Source organism: Eptesicus fuscus, chromosome 20 (genome assembly GCF_027574615.1).
Source record: "Eptesicus fuscus isolate TK198812 chromosome 20, DD_ASM_mEF_20220401, whole genome shotgun sequence".
In the NCBI taxonomy this organism is placed as follows: domain Eukaryota; kingdom Metazoa; phylum Chordata; class Mammalia; order Chiroptera; family Vespertilionidae; genus Eptesicus; species Eptesicus fuscus.
In genome coordinates, this window is record NC_072492.1 from 47,044,155 (window position 1) to 47,066,493 (window position 22,339).

At 61.7% G+C, this 22,339-nt stretch overlaps 1 protein-coding gene across 1 annotated transcript in view; it reads right to left on the reverse strand.

The window, feature by feature from the left end:
* Positions 1-3,055: 3,055 nt before the first annotated feature.
* Positions 3,056-22,339, reverse strand: part of SDK2 (sidekick cell adhesion molecule 2) — a 208,752-nt gene continuing 189,468 nt past the window's right edge. Inside the window, exons 41-46 of the mRNA XM_054709217.1 lie at positions 20,123-20,248; positions 17,173-17,337; positions 15,296-15,436; positions 14,881-15,019; positions 12,633-12,759; positions 3,056-3,557 (exon numbers count right to left, since the gene is read on the reverse strand). Of these exons, the coding sequence (XP_054565192.1) occupies positions 3,204-3,557; positions 12,633-12,759; positions 14,881-15,019; positions 15,296-15,436; positions 17,173-17,337; positions 20,123-20,248 (1,052 nt within the window). The 3' untranslated portion in view covers positions 3,056-3,203. The remainder of the gene's footprint in view (positions 3,558-12,632; positions 12,760-14,880; positions 15,020-15,295; positions 15,437-17,172; positions 17,338-20,122; positions 20,249-22,339) is intronic.

A 22,339-nucleotide genomic window follows, 5' to 3' on the forward strand; every position in this document is an offset into this window, starting at 1 on the left:
GTGGGAAGGTGAGGGGAGCCCCGGCCCAGGCTGGGCCATGGGGCGGCTCTGGCACCTTTAAAAGCCCTGCCCAGGGAGGTGTGGGTAGACGGAAGGCCTTGAGGCAGCGTGTGCCGGGCCGGGCGGGGCGTCCTTGTTCCCTCTGAATGTGGCAGTGTTGGGGGCAGGACAGGCAGCCTGCGTGTGCAAGCTCCCTGGAGCCCCGGGAGGAACTCAGAGCCGCTTTTTGGTTTGTCTTGGCAGTCGGGGTGCAGAGCTGATGTGAACACGGAGGCACGCCAGGAGGGGGAAGGGCAGGGCGGCCTGGTGCGCCCTGTGTGGGCTGCTGGGTGCGACACCAGGTTTCCCGGGGCCACGGCCAGGCCAAGCCACAGGTGCCAGGTGTCCTGGTGTGAACCTGCCGCAGGTGGAGTCACACAGACAAGGGCCCTGGCATCCCTGGCCCGGGAAACCGCAGGCCGAGGAGGCTCCCTGTTACCCATGGGCAGTGCCCGCCCCGTGCAGCCAGGTGCAGCCAGGATGGGGGCGGGGGGGGGGGTGTGGGAGCCTCCTCTGCCCCAGCAGATATGTAAACAAGGGCAAAGAGATGTCTGCCCAGGAACCTAGAGTCCCAGGTTTGGCCAGGGTGGTGGCGGCCACATTACCAATGGGGGAGGGGTAGGTGAAGGGTGGGCTTTCACCCCGGGCCCAGCCTGCCTTCATGGGGTCATCCAGGGGCCTTGGTCTGCACCAAGAATGTCAAATTCGCGGCTGAGGCATGCAGCCCGCCGGCCGAGAGATTGACATGTTTGGCTCTGCACAGTGTCCCGTCCTTTCAGACGACAGGTCCCGAGTGGAGACAACTTAAGAGGTTGTTGCAAGACCTCCTTGCTAACACACAGGCGGTGTGTGTTCGGTGCATGCCTGTGTGCGCATGTGTGTGAGCCCGTGCATGTGTCAGCATGGGTGTGAATGAGCGTGTGGGGAGGAGGGCGGGCGGACATCTGAGTGCACCAGGTGATTCATGAAAAGCCAAGGAAATCTGCCCTCACGTGCAACACACACACACACACACACACACACACACACACGACACACAGACACACATGCACACACCATGTTTGTACTCGTCCCTGCTTCCGCTCCCCAAAGCCCCTCAGCGGGCTGAGCTAGAATAATTCCCTAATGCGAGCTGGGAACTTCCTTAAATGGTTAAACACACAGCAGAAAGGGAAGAAAATGCAGCTGTTTAAAAAGAGCGAGAGAAGCGGAAAGGAAAGAGAAGTGGCAGCGGGTCACGGGCGGGCGGCTGCAGATGTGTTGCTATGGAGACGCCAGATGTGCATGGAAGCCAGACCTCCGGCCTGTGTCCTCCTTGCGGGGGGGGGGGGGGGGGGAGAAAGGCTGTGCTTCCTTTCCCAGACCTGCTCCATGGAGACGCTCTGTTTGTACACATTTCCCGGGGGCGGGGGAGGGGGGTCCTAGTGAGTAGGGAGGAGCCCGTGGCTGGGTGGGCCCTCTCCCCAGCTCCTGGCCCTGCTTTGGGCCGGTGGGCGGGGCATACAGGCCCTCTCTCCCCTTGGCTTGCTTCCCAAATCCTCCCCTCAGGCCTCCCCCAACTGTTCCCTTCGCCCCCTCAAATAGGTCACCATCAGCCCCTGGGCAGAGCCGGTGCTCGGCACCGCGGGAGCCCCGCCCACGAAGGTGCCCCATGCTGCACCGGACGCGCTGGCCCGGCAGCCTCCCTCCCCAGCCGTGGGCGCCAGGGGCCTCAGGACTTAGCCAGGCTCCCCCTCGGCCCCCGCATCCGGAAGTCCAGGCCACGGAGCGGCTTTTTAAGAACATTCCTCCGAGCGGGTGGTGTGTGCAGAAGCTCTGCCTCCCGTCAGCTATTCTGGTCCCCTGGTCCCCTCGGACCTGCCCTCCCGGCCGGCCTGGCTCCGCTTCTCAGGAACTGCGTCCAGTTCCGAGGACGGGCCCTCCTGGCCCCAGGCCCTGGCGAGGCGGAGCGGAGCCTCGAGCCATCCCTGTGCTTAAGGCGGGTGTTTCAGACGGGAGAGCTGTGGGCTGAGAGGCAGAGTGCAGTTCTGAGGGAGCCTCTGGTTTGGCTACAAGAACCGAGGGGTTTCTCTGGCAGAGGCTCCCGGGCCCTGCTCCTCGCCCGTGGACGGGCGTGTGTGACAGGAGGAAGGTGTCTGTCCAGGGAGACAGCTGTCTGCGTGGTCTCCCTCACCCCCCCTTGCTCCCCAGCCCCAGGCAAGCAGAATTTCCTCGTCCAAGGGGTTCCCTTTGCCCTTTTCCTCTAGGATTGGGGGGGGGGGGGAGGAGATGGTACCTGAATTGGAAGAAAGAGTGACGTCAAAGCGGCCTCCTTACATTCCTGACTTCCTGGGTTTCGCCCGATTACCCCGGTGATGCCTGGCCCATGCCCCTACTCTGTCCCCGAGTTCATCTCCGCTCCCCTGCGCTCAGGAAAGTGAATCCAAGTAAAGGGGTGGCTGGGCTGGGGGAGGGAGGGGGGGCTCTCCTGTACCCTGAGGAGCCCTCTCCGAGATTTACAAGAAAAAAGCATGTTAGGAACAAGGAGCTAGCTAGGCGAATTCTCACCCTTTCAAATGTTTGATGGGGAAGTTGAGCAAGGTGGGGGGGGGGGGTTAGTGAGGGTGAAGAGGGGGGCAGTGAGGGTGAGGAGCGGGCAGGGGGGCAGCAGGGGGTGGCAGGGACCATCGATGCCTGCTAGTAACAGGGACCCACGTGGCAGTGTTTGGGTGAAGAGGGAGGAGGGGAGCTGTGCCCAGGGACACCCATCCTTGCATAGCACCAGCCGGCCACGGGCCCAGCGCCCCAGCACAGGCCGGAAGGGGGGCAGCCGGTCAGGCTTCCGGAAGCTTCTCCCCTCAGCCAGGCCTGCCTTGCAGCCCTCTGGCCCTGTGCTTCTTCTCCCCCTCTCTCCAGGGGCCCCACCCACTCCTGTGCACCCCGGCTGCTCCCCCAGCTCTGCGCCCACCCTGAGTCACGAAGCTGACCGCTTGCCGGCCGCACGTGGGCTCCTGGGTGTCTTCTCCCCGCTCCCCCCTCCGGCTCTGCTGGCCCTGGAATCTCTGGAAAAATAAACTCAGGAGGTGAACAGTTGCCTTGGTTTCCTGGTGTTTTTGTTCTCTGGCAGGCGGTGCGGGGACGGTGGAGGGGAGTCCGGTGCCGTCGCTCTGGTTCCTCTTCGGACGTCAAACGAAGGATGAGAATCCTGCTATGGGAGCCCGGGAGCCGGGGGCCAGGCTGCTGGGGGGGCGGTAGAGGGTGCTCTGCTGGCTCGGGGGGTTCGGGGGGTTCTGGGGCGTTGGGGTCCGACTGGCCTTGGGCCGGAAGAGGCTGCCCTGCTGGATGCCGCTGCTGTTGGCCGCGGTGGCGTGGTCCGGCTCCCCCGAGTCGCTCTCCGTGTAGCTGTAGGCCTGGGCCCGCGAGATGCCCTTCTGCTGCCGCCGCCAGGAGTTGTAGTAGGTGGGGTCGCTGATGTAGTGGTTGACGAAGGAGTGCGCCTTCTGGTGGTTCGGGTCGACCTCGTACTCGCTGTCGCTTCCCTGGGGGGGCGGGACAGAGATCGGGGGTCAGGGGCCCCGTGGGGACAGGCGGCGTGCTCAGTGCTGGGAGGCGCAGAGGGCTCTGGTCTGAATGTCCGCTGGCCTCTTCCAGCCCCGGACCGGGGGCCCTTCAGCGCCCCGCACTGCCCCGAGGGCATGGGGCCCCCTCTGGCCTGCCCTGTGCTTCCTTCAGAGCAGATCCTGGCTCAGAGCCTGCGGATTTGTGTATTTTTGGTGTGAATCCTGACCCCGAGGATGTTTCTCCACTGATTTTTTAAAAAATATTTAATTGATTTTTTACAGAGAGGAAGGGAGAGGGATAGAGAGTTAGAAACATCAATGAGAGAGAAACATCGATCAGCTGCCTCCTGCACACCCCCTACTGGGGATGTGCCCGCAACCAATGTACATGCCCTTAACCGGAATCGAACCTGGGACCTTTCAGTCCGCAGGCCGACGCTCTATCCACTGAGCCAAACCAGTTTCGGCTTTCCACTGATTTTTAAAGGGAGTGGAAGAGAGAGGGAAAGACAGAGAAATATTGAGGTGCGAGAAACACATCGATTGGTTGACTCCTGCACACGCCCTGACCAGGGCCCGGGCCTGGGGGGATCCTGAGTTACACGCCCTAGGCAGGAATTGAACCCGGGACCCTCTGGTCCGCAGGTCGACGCTCTACCCACTGAGCCAAACGGGCTGGGGCTCAATATGTGCCTTTTGTGTCTGGCTTCTTCCCCTCAGCAGAGTGTTTTTGAGTTGAGTTAATCCTGCCTTCATTTTTGCTATTTCTCATGCTTTCACATCTGCTGACCCCAGAGGTACTGCCCCTCCCAGGGCGGGTCCATCCTCAGACGATGAGCTGATTTCAGAGCCCACAGCCCACGGGATGGCTCCCACATGCTCACCCACTATTCCCTGTTCCTGATCACACCCCACGTCCAGCCCCTACCCTCCCGAGCCCCTGAATTTATTGGGCCTCCCCTACTCCTGCTTTCCTGGCTTTGACTTTCCCGTGGGCACCACAGCCAAGGCTCCTGCCCACGTCTTCTTCCTGCTCCCCTGCCTGCTGGCGGCCCCGGGGTTTCCCCGGGGGGCCCGGCGTGGCACCGTGTGTGTGTGTGTGTGTGTGTGTGTGTGTGTGTGTGTGTGTGCCTTCTTCTTGGGAACTGTGAGTAGCAAACTCTCTTTCAGGGGCTGCTGTCTCCCGACCTGTTGGCCACGCCAGACCTGAATGATAACAAAACCTACATTTCAAAGCAGAGGTTCATGCCTGGTGTACTGAGTGCCTGCCTAGGTCCAGCCCCTGACTTACTGCGTGACTGGGGCCGGGGCCAGGGCAGGAGGGAAGACCTGTAGAGGCTCCGGGCACTGCCCACCCACGTGGGATCCGGGATGAAAGCCACACTCCATCATACAACACGCCTGAGAACAAGGCCCACCAGAGTTCTGGCCGTTCCCCCGACGGCCATCCCGAAGCTTTTGAAAAGAAACGTAACGCATGACATCCGTTCTTAACATTGCTGGCACCCGGGTCTGCTTGGCTCCCACTCCATCTGCCTATCGGGGAACCAGGGAACCGTCACGAGGCAAGAGTCGATCTGGGACGCGAAGCGCAACAGCATCGGGATCTGAACGGTGCAGCTAAAAATAGCGGGCGCCCCTCCCCCGCCCCACGCTCCCCGCAGGGTTTGCAGAACTAAGAAGGCAGCAGATGGGACCGCCCTTACAACTAACTCTCTGGGAGAGAGACACCCGGGTGTTAGCGAACAGTACACGCCCAACAAAACGCAGCTCAGGGCCCTGGCCCGGCGGCTCAGCTGGTTAGGGCATCATCCCGATACGCCAAGGTGGTGGGTTCAATCTCTTGGTCGGGACACCTACAAGGAGCGACCTATGAATGCGTCCATAAGAGGGACAACACATCGATGCTTCTCTCTCTCTCTCTCTCTCTCTCTCTCTCTCTCTCCCCCCCACTTCCTTCGTTTCTCCCCCTCCGCCCCCATTCCTCTGTCTCTCCAAAGAAAATGCAGTTCGGAAGACTGGACTCAGGTCGCCTCATCTCTGCCCAGCAAATGCGTGCTCGGAGCAGCAAGGGCGTGTCATCAACCTCAATAAGACACTCGAGAAACATACTACAGCAAGGAGCCCAACGCAAAGGATTCTGGGAGATCCGCGTGTCCGGCTTTGCAGGTAAGGAAGCGGGAGAGTTGGCCTTGCCCACCCAGTCCGAGCTGTGGGATCTGTCCTGTGCACGTGTTCTCGGGGCCCGAAAGTCCTTTATGGCATCTAGACCCTCAAGAGCAATATCTGCAATGCACAGAACCCTCATGACCCCATCTACGGAAACGTGACCTGAGTTACCTGTTGAATTGTCACACCTCTGCCTGGAGCCAGTGAACTGTCACACCTCTGCCTTTTGCCCAAAGAAATGAAGAGCTGGGCTTGACCTCAGAGCTGCCTGATTTCTCCAAAGCCCACACATGCCCAGAGGTCACAAGACGGGGAATGAGAGCCCTGTCCCCTCCGGGGTGATCCATTCTCCCGAGTCAGCCTGGGAATTCATGTTCACTGGCCTCTCTCCTCCGCCACTCCCTCCACCCCCCCCCCCACAGTCCCTGCCGCTGACCCTCCCCCTCCTCACCCCTCTTCCCGGCGGAAAACCCCAAGACCAAGACAACGGGCAGTCCCTCGCTGGTCTCCCCGGGACGAGGTGCAGCACAATAGGAGCCCCTTGCTTTGCCTCCTGCCCAGCTGCCGGGCCAGGAGGGAACAAAGGGCTGCACAGACACAGGGCTCCATGTGCCAAGAGCGGGAGGGAGGGGGGAGGGGGGAGGGGGCACCTGATGCTGGGCCGTGGTGAGGTTGGCCCGGAAGCAGAGAGGTCTGGGCAGGCAATAGCGATGCCATGAGGCAGGAGGCTGGGGGTCCCTCTGGTCCAGGGGCAGCGAGGGTTGGTGAGTGTCGGGGGGAGTGCCCACAGTCCCTCCAGCAGGGCACCCACTGACTGCCTGGGATAGTTGCTAGAGGTTTGAGAACTCTGGCCGGCCTTGGGCCTCCGTCTTGGGGAGGAATCGCCAGAGGGGATGGTGTCTGGGGTAGGAGGTGACTGTGGCAGGGGCAGGGCCAGCTCTGCTCCTTACGGGCTCGGTACGTGTGGACCCATCCTGGGGCCTCTCTGGGCCTCCGCATCCCTGTCTGGAAGATGGGTGGGTCCCTGCAGGCCAGAGGGTGAGATGAGCTCCATGGCAAGAAGGCTGTGAGAGGTCTTGTTAGGGAGAGAGTGAGGGTGGGTGTGGGTGGGAGGCGCCTGGAAACCCCACCAGGAGGGATCAGAAGAGGCCAGGGGGTGGGGGAGGCTGACTCCGCTGGGGCAGCCCCCACCGTCTCCCCTCTCCCACATCCCACCCCTTCTCTAACGGGGGAGGCCTGAATGGGAGGCTGGGGAACTGGCCTCTCGGCCCTCTTGGGGGGCTCAGATCCCAAAGCCCATTCGTCCAATCATCTCCCGGGTGCCTGCTGCCATCTGCTGAGCACCTACTGTGCGCCAGGCACTCTGTGGGGCCGCATTCCTGATGGGGGCGGGGAAAGGGAGAGAAGGAAGAGCTGGGAGCCAAATGGGCTGGGGGCGAGCTCCCCGCCTGCCCCCTCCCCCCAGCTCTCCCAGGCCGAAGGAGGGGGTTCCTGCATCAGCGCCTGCTCTTAGCCGGCCGGCCTCCTTCTCCGCGAACATCTGTTTCTTTTCTGGGTGGGGGTGGGGTGAGAAGAGAAGAGAGCGAGGGGGGACCAGGGGCTCCCATTCGGGCTTTCCACTCCCGAGCGCGGCCCTCGGTAATTGAATGCAGCTTCCCAGTGACGGCCCAGCACAAAGCGGGCCTTTCATGGCAGCCTCGCCAGGCGGCCAGGCAATCAGGCAACTGTCTCAGTTCTGGGCCTCTTAACAGCTCCTCAAAGCTCCCCAATCAGCAATTACCAGGGCCGGGGGGCGGGGGGGGGGGGGTGGTGGGGCGGGGAGGGGAGAGGGGGAGGCAGAGGGGGGAAGCTCAGACTCCAGGCCTGGTGATGGGAGCCAGGAGGGGCCCAGCAGGAGGAAGGACCCCAAGAAAAGACAGGAACAAAAGCGGGAGCCAAGGGAAGAAAGCCTTTCGCCTTTCTGCTCGTTTCTAGAGGCGGGAATTTGGCACCAACTCCGCAGGCGATGGGAGGGCGCCATACAGGCTTGCGGGGCCGTGTGGAGACCCTGGCGCCGGGCAGGGTGCCCTCGTCCTGCTGGGTCTCACCAGGTCATGCACGAACGCCTTGCCCAGATAACAGGAGGTCACCCCGTGCACCGTTAGACTGGTCCCGGGGCTGTGGTCTCAGGTGCCGCGCCGCGCCGCCTGAAGCCGGCGTGAGTCTGTCCCCTCCGATGCCCTTAACCCGGAGCGAGCCTCTCCTGCACAGGCTGCAGCCTGGGGATCAGCGGTGGGGCAGGGTTGGGGGGGGGACATGCTAAGCGTCTCCCTCCCCTGGTTGCCCTCTGGAGGCCCAATTTTGTCAGGGCGCTGGGCTCCTGGTCCTAAAATAGCTGGGAATCTCCCACGAATGTACTTGGGGGACATCCATCTCAGGCACAATGTCACACAGGCTACCTGCGCCCTTACAGACCAGGCGATGGCCCATGTGTGCCTGCCCTCAGCTGTCAGAGGCCTCCCTGTGGCCAGGGGAGTGTGGGGTGTGGGGTGGGGTCAGGGTCCACCTCCCCTCTATGCCGGGCAGCTGGGTGGGGAGGCCAGGCTGCAGGGGACCCGGCCTCAGAGCCAGCCGGACCTAGACTTAAATCTCCACTGGCTGCATTTCTGAGCTCTGTGACCAGAGGCATGCTGCTTGACTTCCGAGCCTCAGTTTCCCCAACTGTTAAGTGGGGATCTTCCCATTTGCACAGCAGGGCGGTGAGATGTTAAATGAGGACGTAGAAAGCACAGGGCTCGGCACAGCAGGTGCCCGACAAGTGGCATCTCCTCCTCCCAGGCTCTCTCGGTCCTGCCTGCAGCGTGTCTATAGTTCGGTACAATCTGGGCTTCTCCCTGCGAAGGGGAAGCGGGAGGCGGGCCTCACGGAACCTACAAGACTTGTGGTCCAATCTGACGGACAAGAGCAAACACCGGCAAAGACGGGACATACTCCGCAGAGGGAGGGCGGTGGCAGAACTCAGGTGGGACTTCGGAGAATGAAGTGCGGCTTCATTCACCACCACGGCAGCCAGACACGGACCCACACGCCTCCCTTCTGTGCAGGAGCCAGTCCTGTCACACGTCCAGCCGAAATGCCACCTCCTCCAGGCAGCCCTCCGTGGGCTTCCAGGAGAATCCGACCTCCCCCCAGGATTTCTCACAGTGCTTACTCCTCGTCACAGGAAACAGGAAGCCCTTGGCTCACCAGTTTCCTCCTGACGTTAATTACTGTGGTGACATTACTTTAACGAGACATGAAAACGTGGGGTCTTCCCCTCAGAGATCACAACACCACATTCCTAAGAGCCTGTCTTGCTCATTATTGGAGCCGCCACCTGTAAACAGTGCCTGGTACTGGTTAGCGGGTGCAGAACAAATATCTGCTGAACAAATGCACCAAGGAAGGAAGGAAGGGGCTCCATGGAGGGCCAATCCAGTGCTTACCCCTCCCAGGCGCCACACAGAGCCCAACCTGTGCGTAGCGCACAGTAGGTGTGCAGGAGGCCTAGAGGTGGAGCCTGGCTTTCTTTAAGGGGCTCCCCCACCCATTCTTCTCCTTGTCTTGACCTGAAAATAGCGATAAACCCACCAGGTTTCCTAGAGCAGCGGTCGCCAACCTTTCGGACCTCACGGACCACCAGTGGTCCGCGGACCACCGGTTGGCGGCCGCTGTTCTACAGGGCTAAGTGGTGCCGTTCTGGAATAATCCTTGGCATCCCTCCTGGAGAGGACTCCATAAATGTTCACTATTTTGATGGGGTGCTCAATAAAAACGACACAAAATCTAACTTGTCCTGTATGTTTCTGTACGTCTCCACATCGGCTTAAAGCCATTGTAACGAGTTTAGCGGGGCCGCCAGGATCGCACGGAGAACGGAGCAGCGATCAGGAGTGGGCGCCTGGCTCGGAACTTCCTTCCCACTGAGCCTTTCTTGTGTGTTAACCAGGAAACGTTCATTCCAAGCTTGGGCTCTTACTTTGAAAATGAAGTTGGAAGGAAGCCACACTTGGTTTTTAGAAGTTCCATCAAACAAGCCACAGGCCCTTTAAGCCTCAGCCTTGTGTGGGGCCCCCGACTCCCAGGCCTGGAACCCCTTCTCCCCCAGCTCTGGAGGCCCAGCCCCCACCCCCACCCCATGCCCACTGGGGACAAGCCAGCCCCCCAGCCTTCACCACAGCCCGTTACGGCCTTTCTCACATCCTATCATGTGTGTCTGTTTATAAGAAACGGGGACATTTTGTTTATGACTGACTGTGTCACAGGGAACCGGCTGGCAAATTTCCACCCGTGTTGGAGCGGGAGTGTTGGGTGATCTGACTTAGAACATAAACCAGACGGCACACGCACGGCTCACCCTCAGAGGACCTGGGGGAAGTGGGCTTCAAACAACAGGGTCTCCAGAGCAGCCCACGGAGGGGCGCCCGGCTCGGAACTTCCTTCCCACTGAGCCTTTCTTGTGTGTTAACCAGGAAACGTTCATTCCAAGCTTGGGCTCTTACTTTGAAAATGAAGTTGGAAGGAAGCCACACTTGGTTTTTAGAAGTTCCATCAAACAAGCCACAGGCCCTTTAAGCCTCAGCCTTGTGTGGGGCCCCCGACTCCCAGGCCTGGAACCCCTTCTCCCCCAGCTCTGGAGGCCCAGCCCCCACCCCCACCCCATGCCCACTGGGGACAAGCCAGCCCCCCAGCCTTCACCACAGCCCGTTACGGCCTTTCTCACATCCTATCATGTGTGTCTGTTTATAAGAAACGGGGACATTTTGTTTATGACCGACTGTGTCACAGGGAACCGGCTGGCAAATTTCCACCCTTGTTGGAGAGGGAGTGTTGGGTGATCTGACTTAGAACATAAACCAGGCGGCACACGCACGGCTCACCCTCAGAGGACCTGGGGGAAGTGGGCTTCAAACAACAGGGTCTCCAGAGCAGCCCACGGAGGGGCGCCCGCTGCCCCGATGCTGAGGGACATGCCCTTGAGAAACCATCCCAGCAGGATTAATATCGTGGGCCACCCCCCATGAGCCCCAGATTGAAAGTCACAACAGGGGTCGCCTCACAATCCACACACTATCTGCAGTCGGGCGAGAGACAGTCACAGGATCTCCTTAGGCTGGTGACCACGGCCTCGGAGGGAGGCCGGCAGCTGTCTGTCTGTCCCGCCAGCCCTCAGGGAGCTCCCGGGAGCCAGGACTTCCAACCCATCCCCTCCATGGCCTCAGGGTACAGGCTCAAGAATGAGTGTGGGGAAGTCAGCAGCGGCTGCTCACCTCCTGCACCCACCCCCTCACCGCCCCAGACGGACACTGACATCCGGGCCTCCTTAGCTGTCAGGGCACAAATTCCCACCTGACCCTGCTTAGCTGTCAGGGCACAAATTCCCACCTGACCCTGAGGCACAGGAGACAGGCTGTAGCGGAAGGACCATTCCAGAGCAAGCAGACCCAAATGGCCCCGCCTGGCACTGCCCGGGCCCGACTCTCTCTTAACACATCCCTGGGACAGCCCTGGGACAGACGGAGCCCAACGCCTTATGTCTTTGAACTTCACCTTGAGTGCCTAGGTCTAACTGCTCATCACCGTGTTCGGGGAGAAAGAAAAACCACGCTTCAGGGAAGCCTGGCCCTGTGAGTCCCCGTATGCACGTGGCTGCAAGGGGTTAAATTCTCCTAACGGGATGCCGGGGCCTGAGTCACATGAGTCCCTGGGAGCCAGGCTGAGCTGGGGTCTCTGTCCCTGCCAGCTGAGCGGGGGCGTGAGCTCCCGCCTCGCTGGCTCCGCCGAGCCCATCAGAAACCCTGGAGCCGAGCAAGGCAGCCGTGGGCGAGGGGCCCTGGTCCACGGGGCCCACAAGCCCGATCCCAGGCTGGCTGGCACCTCCCACACGGCCCACAGCTCTGCTCCCTGCTGGCATCTCTTCCTTCTCGTCCTCTCCCAGGCCCAGGCAGAAAGGTCCAGGGCGTGGGACCCAGTGGCCTTTCTCGGTCCTTCCCGGGCAACCACCAGGCTTGGCCACGGGCGAGAGGGCTGGGGTGGGAGGCCGTGACGTCACCTCATCGGAACGCACTCAGCCCCCTCTCCCCTCAGCCTGGGACAGAGTGTCCCCGCGTGGCCCACCTAATGGCAGCCTCTCTAAGGCTCTGTCTCCCAGAGGCACCGTCCCCTTCTTAATACGTGAGCTGCCGCATGCCAGGCCCTGTGCTAAGCTTCTCTCTGCCTCATCGCAGCGAATCCTCCCCACAGCCCCACCAGAGCCTGCTGTTACCCTGCCCATTCTACAGATGGGGACACTGAGGCTCAGAGAGAGATTCTCAACCACACCCAGGATGCCCCAGCTCATCAGCAGCAGAGCCAGGATTCAAACTCGGGTCCGAACCTCCAAAGCTCTGATGCCTTCCCAGTCCCTGCTGCTTCCCAGCCGTGGGGCTCCAGGGCACCCAGCCTTCCATTTCTGGGGCTCATTCTGACCCCGACTCGCTCAGTGTGTCGGTTCTCCGGGGCCTGGCAAGACAGGCTGCTGTGTCAACCTCCCTCTCCTCGCCTTCAGGGGCCCCGACAGGCCAGAGCCACCGAGCGACCGAGCATGGGGTGCCTCCTGAGAGTGTGAGGACCATGGTCTCGGGGTGTCTTCCATGATCACGGTTCCAGGGACCCCATGAGCCCCAGGTGCAAACTCTGAGCAGAGCCCGGGAGGCGGCCGCTGGCCTGTATCCGACGTGCACATCGTTTGCTGGGGCCCCTGCGTTGCTATTGGGCCACAAAGGGGAGGAGGAGGGAGGTCCAGGCCACCGGACGGGCCACGGGACGGGCCGCCCTGCAGGCCCGCTCTCGGGAGGGGCTGCTCCACCCCCGTCCAGGGCCCCTCACCTGAGAGTCGGAGACTTCCGAGGGCTTCTCGGTCAGGCTGCTGCTCTCGGCCTGGATGAGGTCGTTGTACTTGGTGACGTCCTCGTCCGAGTAGTGCAGGCTGCCGGGGCTCGGCCGGGGCGGAGACCTAGCGAGAGGGGGTGGGGGGCTGAGAGGTGGCCTCATTCACAGCAGCCTCCTCTGGTCCCTGGTCCCTGGTCCGGGGAGGCCACCGAGAGGCCTGGAGGCGTAAAGGCCCTCGAACCCCTCACGCTCCTGTGCCGGGCTGAGTTCTTGAATGAGCTCCAGGGAAGTGTGTGTGTGTGGGGGGGACACGGGGGTGGGGCGGCGGGCAGTGGGGCGCACCTTGATTCTCTACCTATGCTTCTAGGACCGCAGGCCTTAGCATCACCTGCAGTGAATGTGACCCAGCACCTAGGCCCCCGAGACCTCCCGAATCGGACTCTCAGGGGAGGCCTGAGACCCGCGCTGTAGACAAACTCTCCACGCACATCCTAAACGCACAAGGTGAGCTTCAGAGTCGGCACCGGGGTCAGAGAGCCAGGAAAGCGCCGCCTCCCGCCCTCAGATGGGCTCAGAGATCGCGGGATGCCACGCCCGCCTTTGAAAACTCAGCCCTGGGGAGAGGCGCGCATTTCCGGGTGAGTGAGAGGCCCGGCTGCCAGTCACCAGGGGAAACGCGCCTGGCACTCCTCCTGCCAGGGAGGCCTGCAGGCCGGGGGCCGGGGCTGCGGGCTCCTGGGCCACGTGGGCTGAGGGTGAGGAGTGGGCAGGCCTGGGGTCCTTCACCAACCACTCTGCCCTCAGGACGGGGTGCCAGGGGGTACTGCCCAGGGCCTGACACCCCAGCACCTGCCCAGCCTGCTCTGGCACTGTGGCTCTGAGCCCCAGCTGTCTGCACGGGGGCCGGGCACCGCCTGCTGCAGAAACGCTGCTCTGAGAACAGTCCCGCGACCTGGGCACGTGTCCCAGGCAACTCCCTGCCCCTCCGACCTCTGGTGCTGCCCCTGCACTGATTTCATTCCAATCGACAAAGCGCACCTTTAAAATAAAGCAGCAACCGTACTAGCTGAAGCTTCGTGTAGACCACACAGTGAGCACACGACACGGAGGAGGGGGAACACGGGGTGCCGGGCTAAGCTGCCCTCGTGACATGCAGGTGAGTGGGAGCTGGCATGTCGCCATGGCTGGGTCAGGCTGGAGCCTGGGGCTCGTTTGGTGCAGACGGGAACTCTGTGCAGGCCCAGGGGTGCGGGGACGGTCAGGGCGGCGGTGTGTGCACACTGCGGGTGCGAGAGGCAGGCCCGGCCAGGCTGTGGGTGAGATGCTCCTTGTTCCGGGTGGCAGGGCCCTGGAGCCAGCCTGGCGAGACTGTGGTGGCCATGCTGGGCCTGCCATGGAGGCATCCACTGTCCCTTTCTTTGGAAGGCTGGCTTTCTCAGAGGGTGAGACTGGGCCTCGTTGGCCAGCACCCCGACCCCCACCCCCACCCCCACCCCCCTGAAGAACACACACATCGCCTCTTCCCTCCGGGACCAGACAGAGACGTTTTTGTGAGCTGCCCCTGCCCTTGGCCATGGGCAGCCCTGCGGCCGCAGGAGTCCGGTAGGAGGGCCTGGGGTTGGAGAGACATAGGGGAGAGAGCTGGCGTGCCACCCACCTCGTCCTTCCTGGTGGGCTGCTTAGATGCTGCCCTTGGGGGACGATGCTGAGAGTGTGGACATGGGGGGGCGGGCGGGTGGAAGAACGTGTTCTGCAATGACAGCGGGCATGAGGGAGGACCAGGGGAGACGTGGCTACACTCGGGGTGCCTTTCCTTTCCCGGGGGGCGGACAGGTAGGGCGTCCACGATCGTGGGGAGCTCCTGGGGCCTCTCACTCAGGTGGGTCTGCCCAGCCCTGGCCGGGCCGTCTCCCCTTGGGGGCAAATGGATAGCATGGCTTCGGGCTATGCCTAGGGACCGATGGCTTCCGATGGCAGTCGGCCCGTCTCCAACACTGTGCACGTTATTTGCCTTCTGCTGTGATTGGTGGAAACCCTTTGTCCCCACCTCCTCGTGACTTTCTCGCCAGTGTGCCCTCGCCCGGGCCGTGGGCCCTGGCCCCTGCCTGCGCGGACTGTTGTTCCCACTCACTGGGGTGGAAAGGGTGAGGCCGAGTGGGCACTGCCTGCCCTGTGGCCCTCCCCAGCCGGGCACTGCTGGCCCTCCAGCCCCCGTCCTCCCGTCCCCCACGCAGAGGGCTGCTACCTGGTGTACAGGCCGTTCTTCCGGCAGAAGGAGTTCTTGACGGAGAGGCGCCGGTGGTTGAGTTCCAGGGCAGGGAAGCTGCTTTCATCCAAGCTCATCATCTCCCCGTGGCCCAGGGCACCAGCCTTGGCACTGCTCCCTGGGGGGCAGGTTGGCACGGCTCGGTCAGGCCATCCCTTTACACTGGGCAGTGTCCCCTCCCCCACCTCCCTCCTCCCCACCTGGCCGGCTGCCCCCTCTTCCTCTTGCTAGAGCTGAAAGCCATTAGGAGATGGAAACTGGGTAGGAAGCCCGGGCTGCCCCACCTGTGGGAGCAGATGCACTTCCGGGAGAGAGAGACCCCCACCCGTCCCTGCGAAAGGGAGGCGGACACGGGAGGGCCCAGCCCCGCTGGCAGGGCTGGGTGCTGGCTCACCCGAGTCTGTCTTCTTGGCGTACTTCTTGCTCTGGCCCCGGATGATGAGCACGAAGACCAGGAGCAGGATGAAGATGAGGCCGACCAGGGCGACGACCACCAGGAACCACCACTCCTCGTAGAACGGGTTGGTTTTCTGGGCTGGAACCCGGGTGGGGCGTCAGGACCAGGGTGCTCGGCCCCTCTTGCCTCCCAACCTCCCACTCCAGCGGGTGCCCTACATCCCGCTCTCAGTCTATGGGTAGGCGGGGTCTGGGCCCCCTGAAGGAGGTCAAGCCTACGACAAGGTTGGGAGGGGCAGTCTCTGATCAACGGGGCTCCCTGGAGGCTGCTTTGGGACGAGTGCTGAGGTTGCTTCTGGACTCAGGAGGAAACAGTGCTGGGATTGATTAGTGATGTCTGCTGGAGACACGGGCCGCAGTGGAGGAGGGATGGTGTGTTTGCTATTTTTTCTTAAAAAAATTTTTTTTAAAAATTGAATTCAGAGAGGAAGAGAGGGAGAGAGAGACAGAAACATCAATGATGAGAAAGAATCATTGATCGGTTGCCTCCTGCACGCCTCACACTGGGGATTGAGCCTGCAACCCAGACATATGCCTCGACCAGGAATCAAACCATGGCCTCCTGGTTCATAGGTCAAAGCTCAACCACTGAACCACGCTGGCCAGTCTCCTTTTTAAAAAAAAAAAAAAAAAATAAAATATATAAAAATATATATATACACACACACATTTTATTGATTTTTTACAGAGAGGAAGAGAGAGGGATAGAGAGTTAGAAACATCGATGAGAGAGAAACATCGATCAGCTGCCTCCTGCACACTCCCCACTGGGGATGTGCCCGCAACCAAGGTGCATGCCTTTGACCGGAATCGAACCTGAGACCTTTCAGTCTGCAGGCCGATGCTCTATCCACTGAGCCAAACCGGTTTCGGCCGGCCAGGCTCCTTTTATTTTTCCATTTCCACCCACGGTCTACCTGGGCAGGCAGAGCCAACTGCCCCCTGTTGGAAAGTGCTTGTCTGGCCTGTGCTGGGCCTGGGAGAGTCTGTCCCCAGGCTCAGTTGGGACGGAATCACTTTCTGGGAGCAGAAAGCAGGGTTGTTGGGAGAGGACATGGGTGGGTCTTTCAAATGCCTCTCCAGGGAGGGCTTCTCTGAAGCCCCCAGTACATGCTTTCTGTACCCGGCCCGTCTAATCCATGCTGCTGCCTGACGAGGGGCTGGCTCCCATTCCAGCCCTCAAGTATTTATTTATTTCCCACGATCGGTGCTGTCAATCTGGCAAGGGTGGGAGCGTGTGGGAGGAGGGAGGCGGCGGGTGTTGGAAACTCCCCCGGTGAGTAGGTGAGTAGGAATTCTGAGTTACCTGTCTGCCTTGGGGGAAGAGGCCTTGGTATGAAGTGGTCAGTGCTTAGCTTTGGGGCCATGGGTTTTGGTAGTAGAGGCCCTTGTGAGCTGAGACACGCCGGACGGGAAGAACGGGGAGAGGAGAAGGGGAGGATGGCGGGCCAGCCCAGCCGGGCCCTGCTCGGTCAGGTGGTCCAGGCCTGTCTGTGCTCTGCAGGCTGCTGACTGTCTGTTTGGGGCCCGGTTTCTATGGAGACACTCAGTTTATGGCCTGGTGCCCTTGAATCCCCGGGCTGATGAGCTCAGGGAAGCTCCCATGTTGGGCCCGGTGATTCATCCACAAGCCGGCTGGGCCCCCGGCCCAGGGCTTCCAAGTCCTTGAAAAGGAACCCACAGGAGCCATGGTCCGTCGCGTTTCTTCCGAAGCCGAACCCTGACTCGGGCCCTGGCCCAGAGCTCCCGGGGCTCTGCTGCCTCCCCTCCCTCCCCACTGCCCCGCCCCTGCTCCCCTCACCCGCAGGCCGGTACCTGGCACAGACTGGGAGGGGCTGCTGGGGGTGCCGAAGCCGTAGTCGTTGACCGCAATGACCCGGAAGTCGTAGCTCACGCCCGGCTTCAGGATGTCCATGCTGAACGTGTAGGAGGTCACCTCCTTGGGGATGTCCTTGATGAGGATGTCCCATAGCCCCTCGTCTGCAAGAGCGCAGAAAGGATGCCCCCGTGAGGGGAGGCCCCATCCTACCTGTCGCTCCCTGAGAGCGGCCTGTCAGGTCTGCCCGTCAACTCCACTCCCCAGTGTGGCTGGGGGTGGGGGTGGGGGGGGGGCAGGAGGTCCTCAGGAGATGACAGATACCTGTGCAGTATCTGACCCTGTTGGTCTGTTTGTTAAGATGTCCATACAACATTGAACGTGTGTAACATGCAGAACAGATTGCAACGAGCAACCCTCTATCACCATCTAGACAAAGCGATGAGTCTTTTTAGCCCTTATAGGGAGAATTCTGCATATTATTCTTTTAAAAAATATATATTCTTATTGACTTCAGAGAGGAAGGGAGAGGGAGAGAGAGAGAGAGAAACATCAATGATGAGAAAGAATTGATCGGCTGCCTCCTACATGTCCCAGTGGGAAATCAACAGGGGATCCAGCCCACAATCCAGGCATGTGCCCTTGACCGGGAATGAACAGTGACCTCCTGGTTCATGCTGCTGGGCCTGCATATACTTTTCCCATTGCATCGCAAAGTGCTCCTCAGCATCTGGCTGCCTCAGATGTCATCATCTGGTGCCCCCTCCAGTACTTAACCAGGCCCCCATGTTCCTGCTCCCCATCCCTAGTCAAAGCACACACAGTAGTGGCATCAGACAAGAAGAGGGCTGTGTCTGAACAGCTGCAGAAGGGATTGGGGTTACCGTGAGGGTTGGGTCAAGTTGCCTGGATTTGATGGGACCCATCCTCAGGCCCCTCCATGCCGAGGAGCAGGGATCAGAGGAGTATCAGGGACCAGAGAGGGCGGAAGGGCTCCCCGTCTGTACGCCACCCATGTTGGCTCCAACTTCTGAGCTCTTGACTTCCCTCTCAGACCCTCAAACCGCCCCCACCCCACTCTGTCTTCACTATTAGCCCAAGGTTAAGGCAATGGCTCTTCACCCTTTCCCACAGCCTGCCGTCCCCTGCATCAGACCTCCACCAGGGCTCTGAGTCCTGACCCTTCGGGGGATCCTGGCTTGGTCCCTCCTCTTGGCCTAGCTAGTCCTTGATCCCACCCGTGTGGACCAGCTCATGGCCCCCAAACCCGGAACGCCAGGCCCCTCGCCAGGCCTCCCAGGAAGCAGTGGGAAATCAACAGGGCCCGAGTCCATTCTGGAGCCAACATTCCACAGCCTGGCGCCCTGGCCGGCCAAGTCAGGTGGAAAAAGCAGGCCCGGGCCCCGGCTGGGAGAAGCACACGGCGGTCTCCAGGCCAACTCAGCAGCCGGCACTGGAGGGCCGGGGCGGGACCATCTGGAGTGGGGAAGAGAGCCAGCCGTACGCACACCCCCCGGCTACAGGCTGGCTCTGAGCTGCTATAGGTGTTAGCTGTCGGTGACTGTCATCACGCGTCTAAGATTAAGGCAACGACGGGGCGGTGGCTGCCTCCTGGAACCCCTGAAATGAACTACTTGTATTGAGATGACTAGGGCTCGGCTGCCCCAAGGAGCTAACATCGTGTCCCCGGGATGCTCCGATGGCCCCTTAGAAGTGTCACCTCCTGCCATGCCCGGCCACTTCCCGTTGTGTCTGTCACTTGCTGCTCCTGCAGGAGCAGCGAAGACGGCGTTTCGTGTCTCGGCTTCAGTGGCCTAATCACGGGGCCACGGAAGACCAGGAACAAGCCTCCGGCTCTGCCGACGCGGGCGCCTCTGATTAACTCGGAAGCCTAGCAACCGGGGAGTTGGCAGGGCGAGGGCTCCGCGGGTAAGGGGAGCCGGGAGGCGCAGGTGTCACGGCGACTGTGAAACGGGAGCGTGCAGAGCGGCCCCTGCAGCGGCTCATCGGCCGCTCATCTGCTGATGGCTGGGGAAGTTCTTGTGATTCGATTTCAGGCTTGACGGGACAGGTTGGTGCGGTTACAGGAGCTGCCAAGCCAGTCCTGAGGGCGGAGACGGGCCTTAAAGAGGCAGCTGGGTCTTGGAGGGGAGCAGGGGGGACAGCCGGCCTCCTTACGGGGCGCTGGCCAGTGGGGCTGCCTGGAGGACATGGGTGTTTAGCCTCTGTGAGCTCAACTCCTTGCTCCCCTGGCTGCTTCTGCCTTCTTCTTCTTCTTCTTCTTCTCCTTCTTCCTTCTTCCTTCTTCCTTCTTCCTTCTTCCTTCTTCCTTCTTCCTTCTTCCTTCTTCCTTCTTCCTTCTTCCTTCTTCTTCTTCTTCTTCTTCTTCTTCTTCTTCTTCTTCTTCTTCCTCTTCCTCTTCCTCTTCCTCTTCTCCTTCTCCTTCTCCTTCTCCTTCTCCTTCTCCTTCTCCTTCTCCTTCTTCTTTTTTAAATCCTCACCTGAGGATATTTCTCGATTGATTTTTAGAGAGAGTGGAAGAGAGAGGGAAAGACAGAGAAACATCGATGTGAGAGAAACACGAGCCCGGACCAGGGCCCAGCCTGGGCAGGAGCCTGCAACTGAAGTACGTGCCCTTGACCGGAATCGAACCCGGGACCCTTTGTTCCGCAGGCTGACCCTCTATCCACTGAGCCCATCGGCTAGGGCTCCCCTGGCTTCTTGAACGACCCTCCACCTGAGTGGGTCCTCAGCGGGCGCTAGGTGCTGCTCCCTGGGGTGCACCTCCCTGCTCCCCACTCCCACAGCCACCGCTAGCTTCTCCTGGAGACGCACACGTGCCATCGCAGGGGACGATGACAGAAGGGCACCGGGCGGAGGGACTCGGGGAGGAGGGAGGAAGTGAGACGTGGCTCCACAGGGACAGCGGCTCAGCCGGGGCGGGCGTACCTGACGGCCTGGCCTCTAGGACGTAGCGGGTGACGGGCCCTTTGCCGGGGTCTCCGCTGGACCAGTGGATGGCGATGGCGGAGCTGTACCGCACGATGATGGGCACTCCGGGCGGTCCCGGGGCACCTGCAAACGGCACACACGGGCACGGGATGCACGGCACCGGCGGGCACCCAGCCTGCCTCCCTGTGCCCCCGCTGGAGGGGCTGCCCCACAGAACCGGTCCCGCCTGAGTCCCGGGAGACCCTGCAGGGTGAGGCCGGGGGAGTGTGTCTAAGGCTCGACCTGCTGGCTCTTCTCTGTGTCCCCTACTCCCTCTTTCCCCCCCAATTCCAAGTTTCAGGGCAGGAGAGGGACCCTGGGGTGATGCCAGAAAGGTCCCTGGAGCAGGTTCAGGAGACCCCGGGATCCTAGTCCAACCCAGGACCATTAGATGGGTGACTGATCAGTTCACATAGCCCTCTGGTGCCTCAGTTTCCCCACCTGTAAAGGCCTTTTGGAACGCAAGGCCTGAAGGGATGTGTCATGGGGGCAGTGGAGGCGGGTAGGACAAGGGCAGAGCAGGCCCATGAGAGGGGGAGGTTGCTTTTGGGGGGCTGAGTGGGCCCTGGACATCTCCCCTCCTGGCCTATGAGGGCAATGTCCCCCCCACCGCCTGCCTGAAATCCGCCAGCGCGGCCACACTGGCTCTGAGGCAGGGGGACCTGGGCCTGCTGCTTGGAGAGGGAGGAAGAGCCGGCTCCAGGGCCAGTGCTCCTGGTGAGGCAGGCGGTCAGGGAGCAGCCAGCCTGGGAGCCGGAGCAGCAGGGAGTTCGCTCCGTAGTAAGAGGAGTGACCCGGTTTTATCCGTCATGGGTCCCAGGACTCTTCGGTCTGGGGGTGCCCTGCAGCACAGGCCAGTGCCTGTCCTCTGGCTCCCAGTGCTCCCGGGGCCCCGACCCTGAGTGCTGTCACTCATTCGACGTGCAGCCCTGCATGCTCAGAGCCGGGCACACAGTAGGTGCTTCCTATGTGCTGGTGGGGCCAGGGAGCGAGCCAGTGATGGTGACCGGCTGGCTGAGCGAGTGCGGGTGGCCCTGCTGGACGCCTGCTGGGAAAGGGGCCGAGAGTCCAGCACCGGATGGAAGATCCCTGGGCCCAGGAGCTGGTGGGCTGGACCGGAGGCCAAGGACTCAGCGACAGAGCTGGCAGCCCGGTGCCCGCCCGCGCCCAGTCCCGACCCAGGACCTTGAGGACCGCGCTTCCTTCCTTCCTTCCCTAATGTGTGTCCTGCCTGCACTGGGACACAGCCCCAGGGAGGTGTGAAGGGTGGGGTGGGGCTCTCAGGACCCCGAGTTCTCGCTCAGGGCTGAGAGACGGAGCTGTCAGTCATCTCCTGGACCATTGCCTGGTTTGGGGGGGAGCATGTGCAGACCCTCTTCACTCACACCTGCAGGGGGCAGCTCGGCTCTCCCTTAATCCCCCTCCTTCCCCCCTCGTATTTCCTGACCCCAGGCCTGCCCCCAGGCCTCAGGTTAGAACAGTCTGTCCAGATGGGCATCTCCTGTCCCCATGCCACGGCTCGGCTGACAGCTCTCTTCCTGCTTTTGTTTCCCAGGAAAGCGGGCTTAGGTGAGAGGCCCGTGGGGAGGGGCAGGGGCAGGGCAGAGAGGAGGCCGGGGGGGCTCCAGGCGGCTCTCCCTGCAGCCCTGCGGCCTTGTTCCCATGGAGCCTGAGCCACACAGCTTCTCTGCAGAGCCAGGGGCAGGAAGGGAAGGTGCCCAGAAAGAGAAAGCAGAGGGCGGCCTGACGCGGTGGGAGGGCAAACCCATCGCGCAGGTGGACGGCAGGGGAGGCGGCCTCCTGGGCGGGGCCCAGCTCACCTTCCCGAGGCCAAGCCAGGCTCTGGTGCCTGGAGGCCTGGTCCACACCTGGTCTGTGGGGCAGGGAGGAGGGAGCCGAGGGGTTTCCAGGAAAGTGTGGGGTGGGCTGTGCTCTCTCTTAGGAAGGGAGGGAAGAGAGTGGCCTGGGAGGCAGGTGGCTTCTGTGTTCAGAGGGGACATTCTGCAGGGGTGACAGGGACTCTGGAGAGCTGAGCCCCAACCACCACCCCCCCCCCCCGGCCCAAGGACGACCTGAACAGGTGTCACAAGACCCAAACCAAGCCACGCTTTCCTCTCTGGCCCCGGCGCTCCTCCTGCCCCTCCCCTCCTGCCTCATGTGGGTACACTGCTGTGT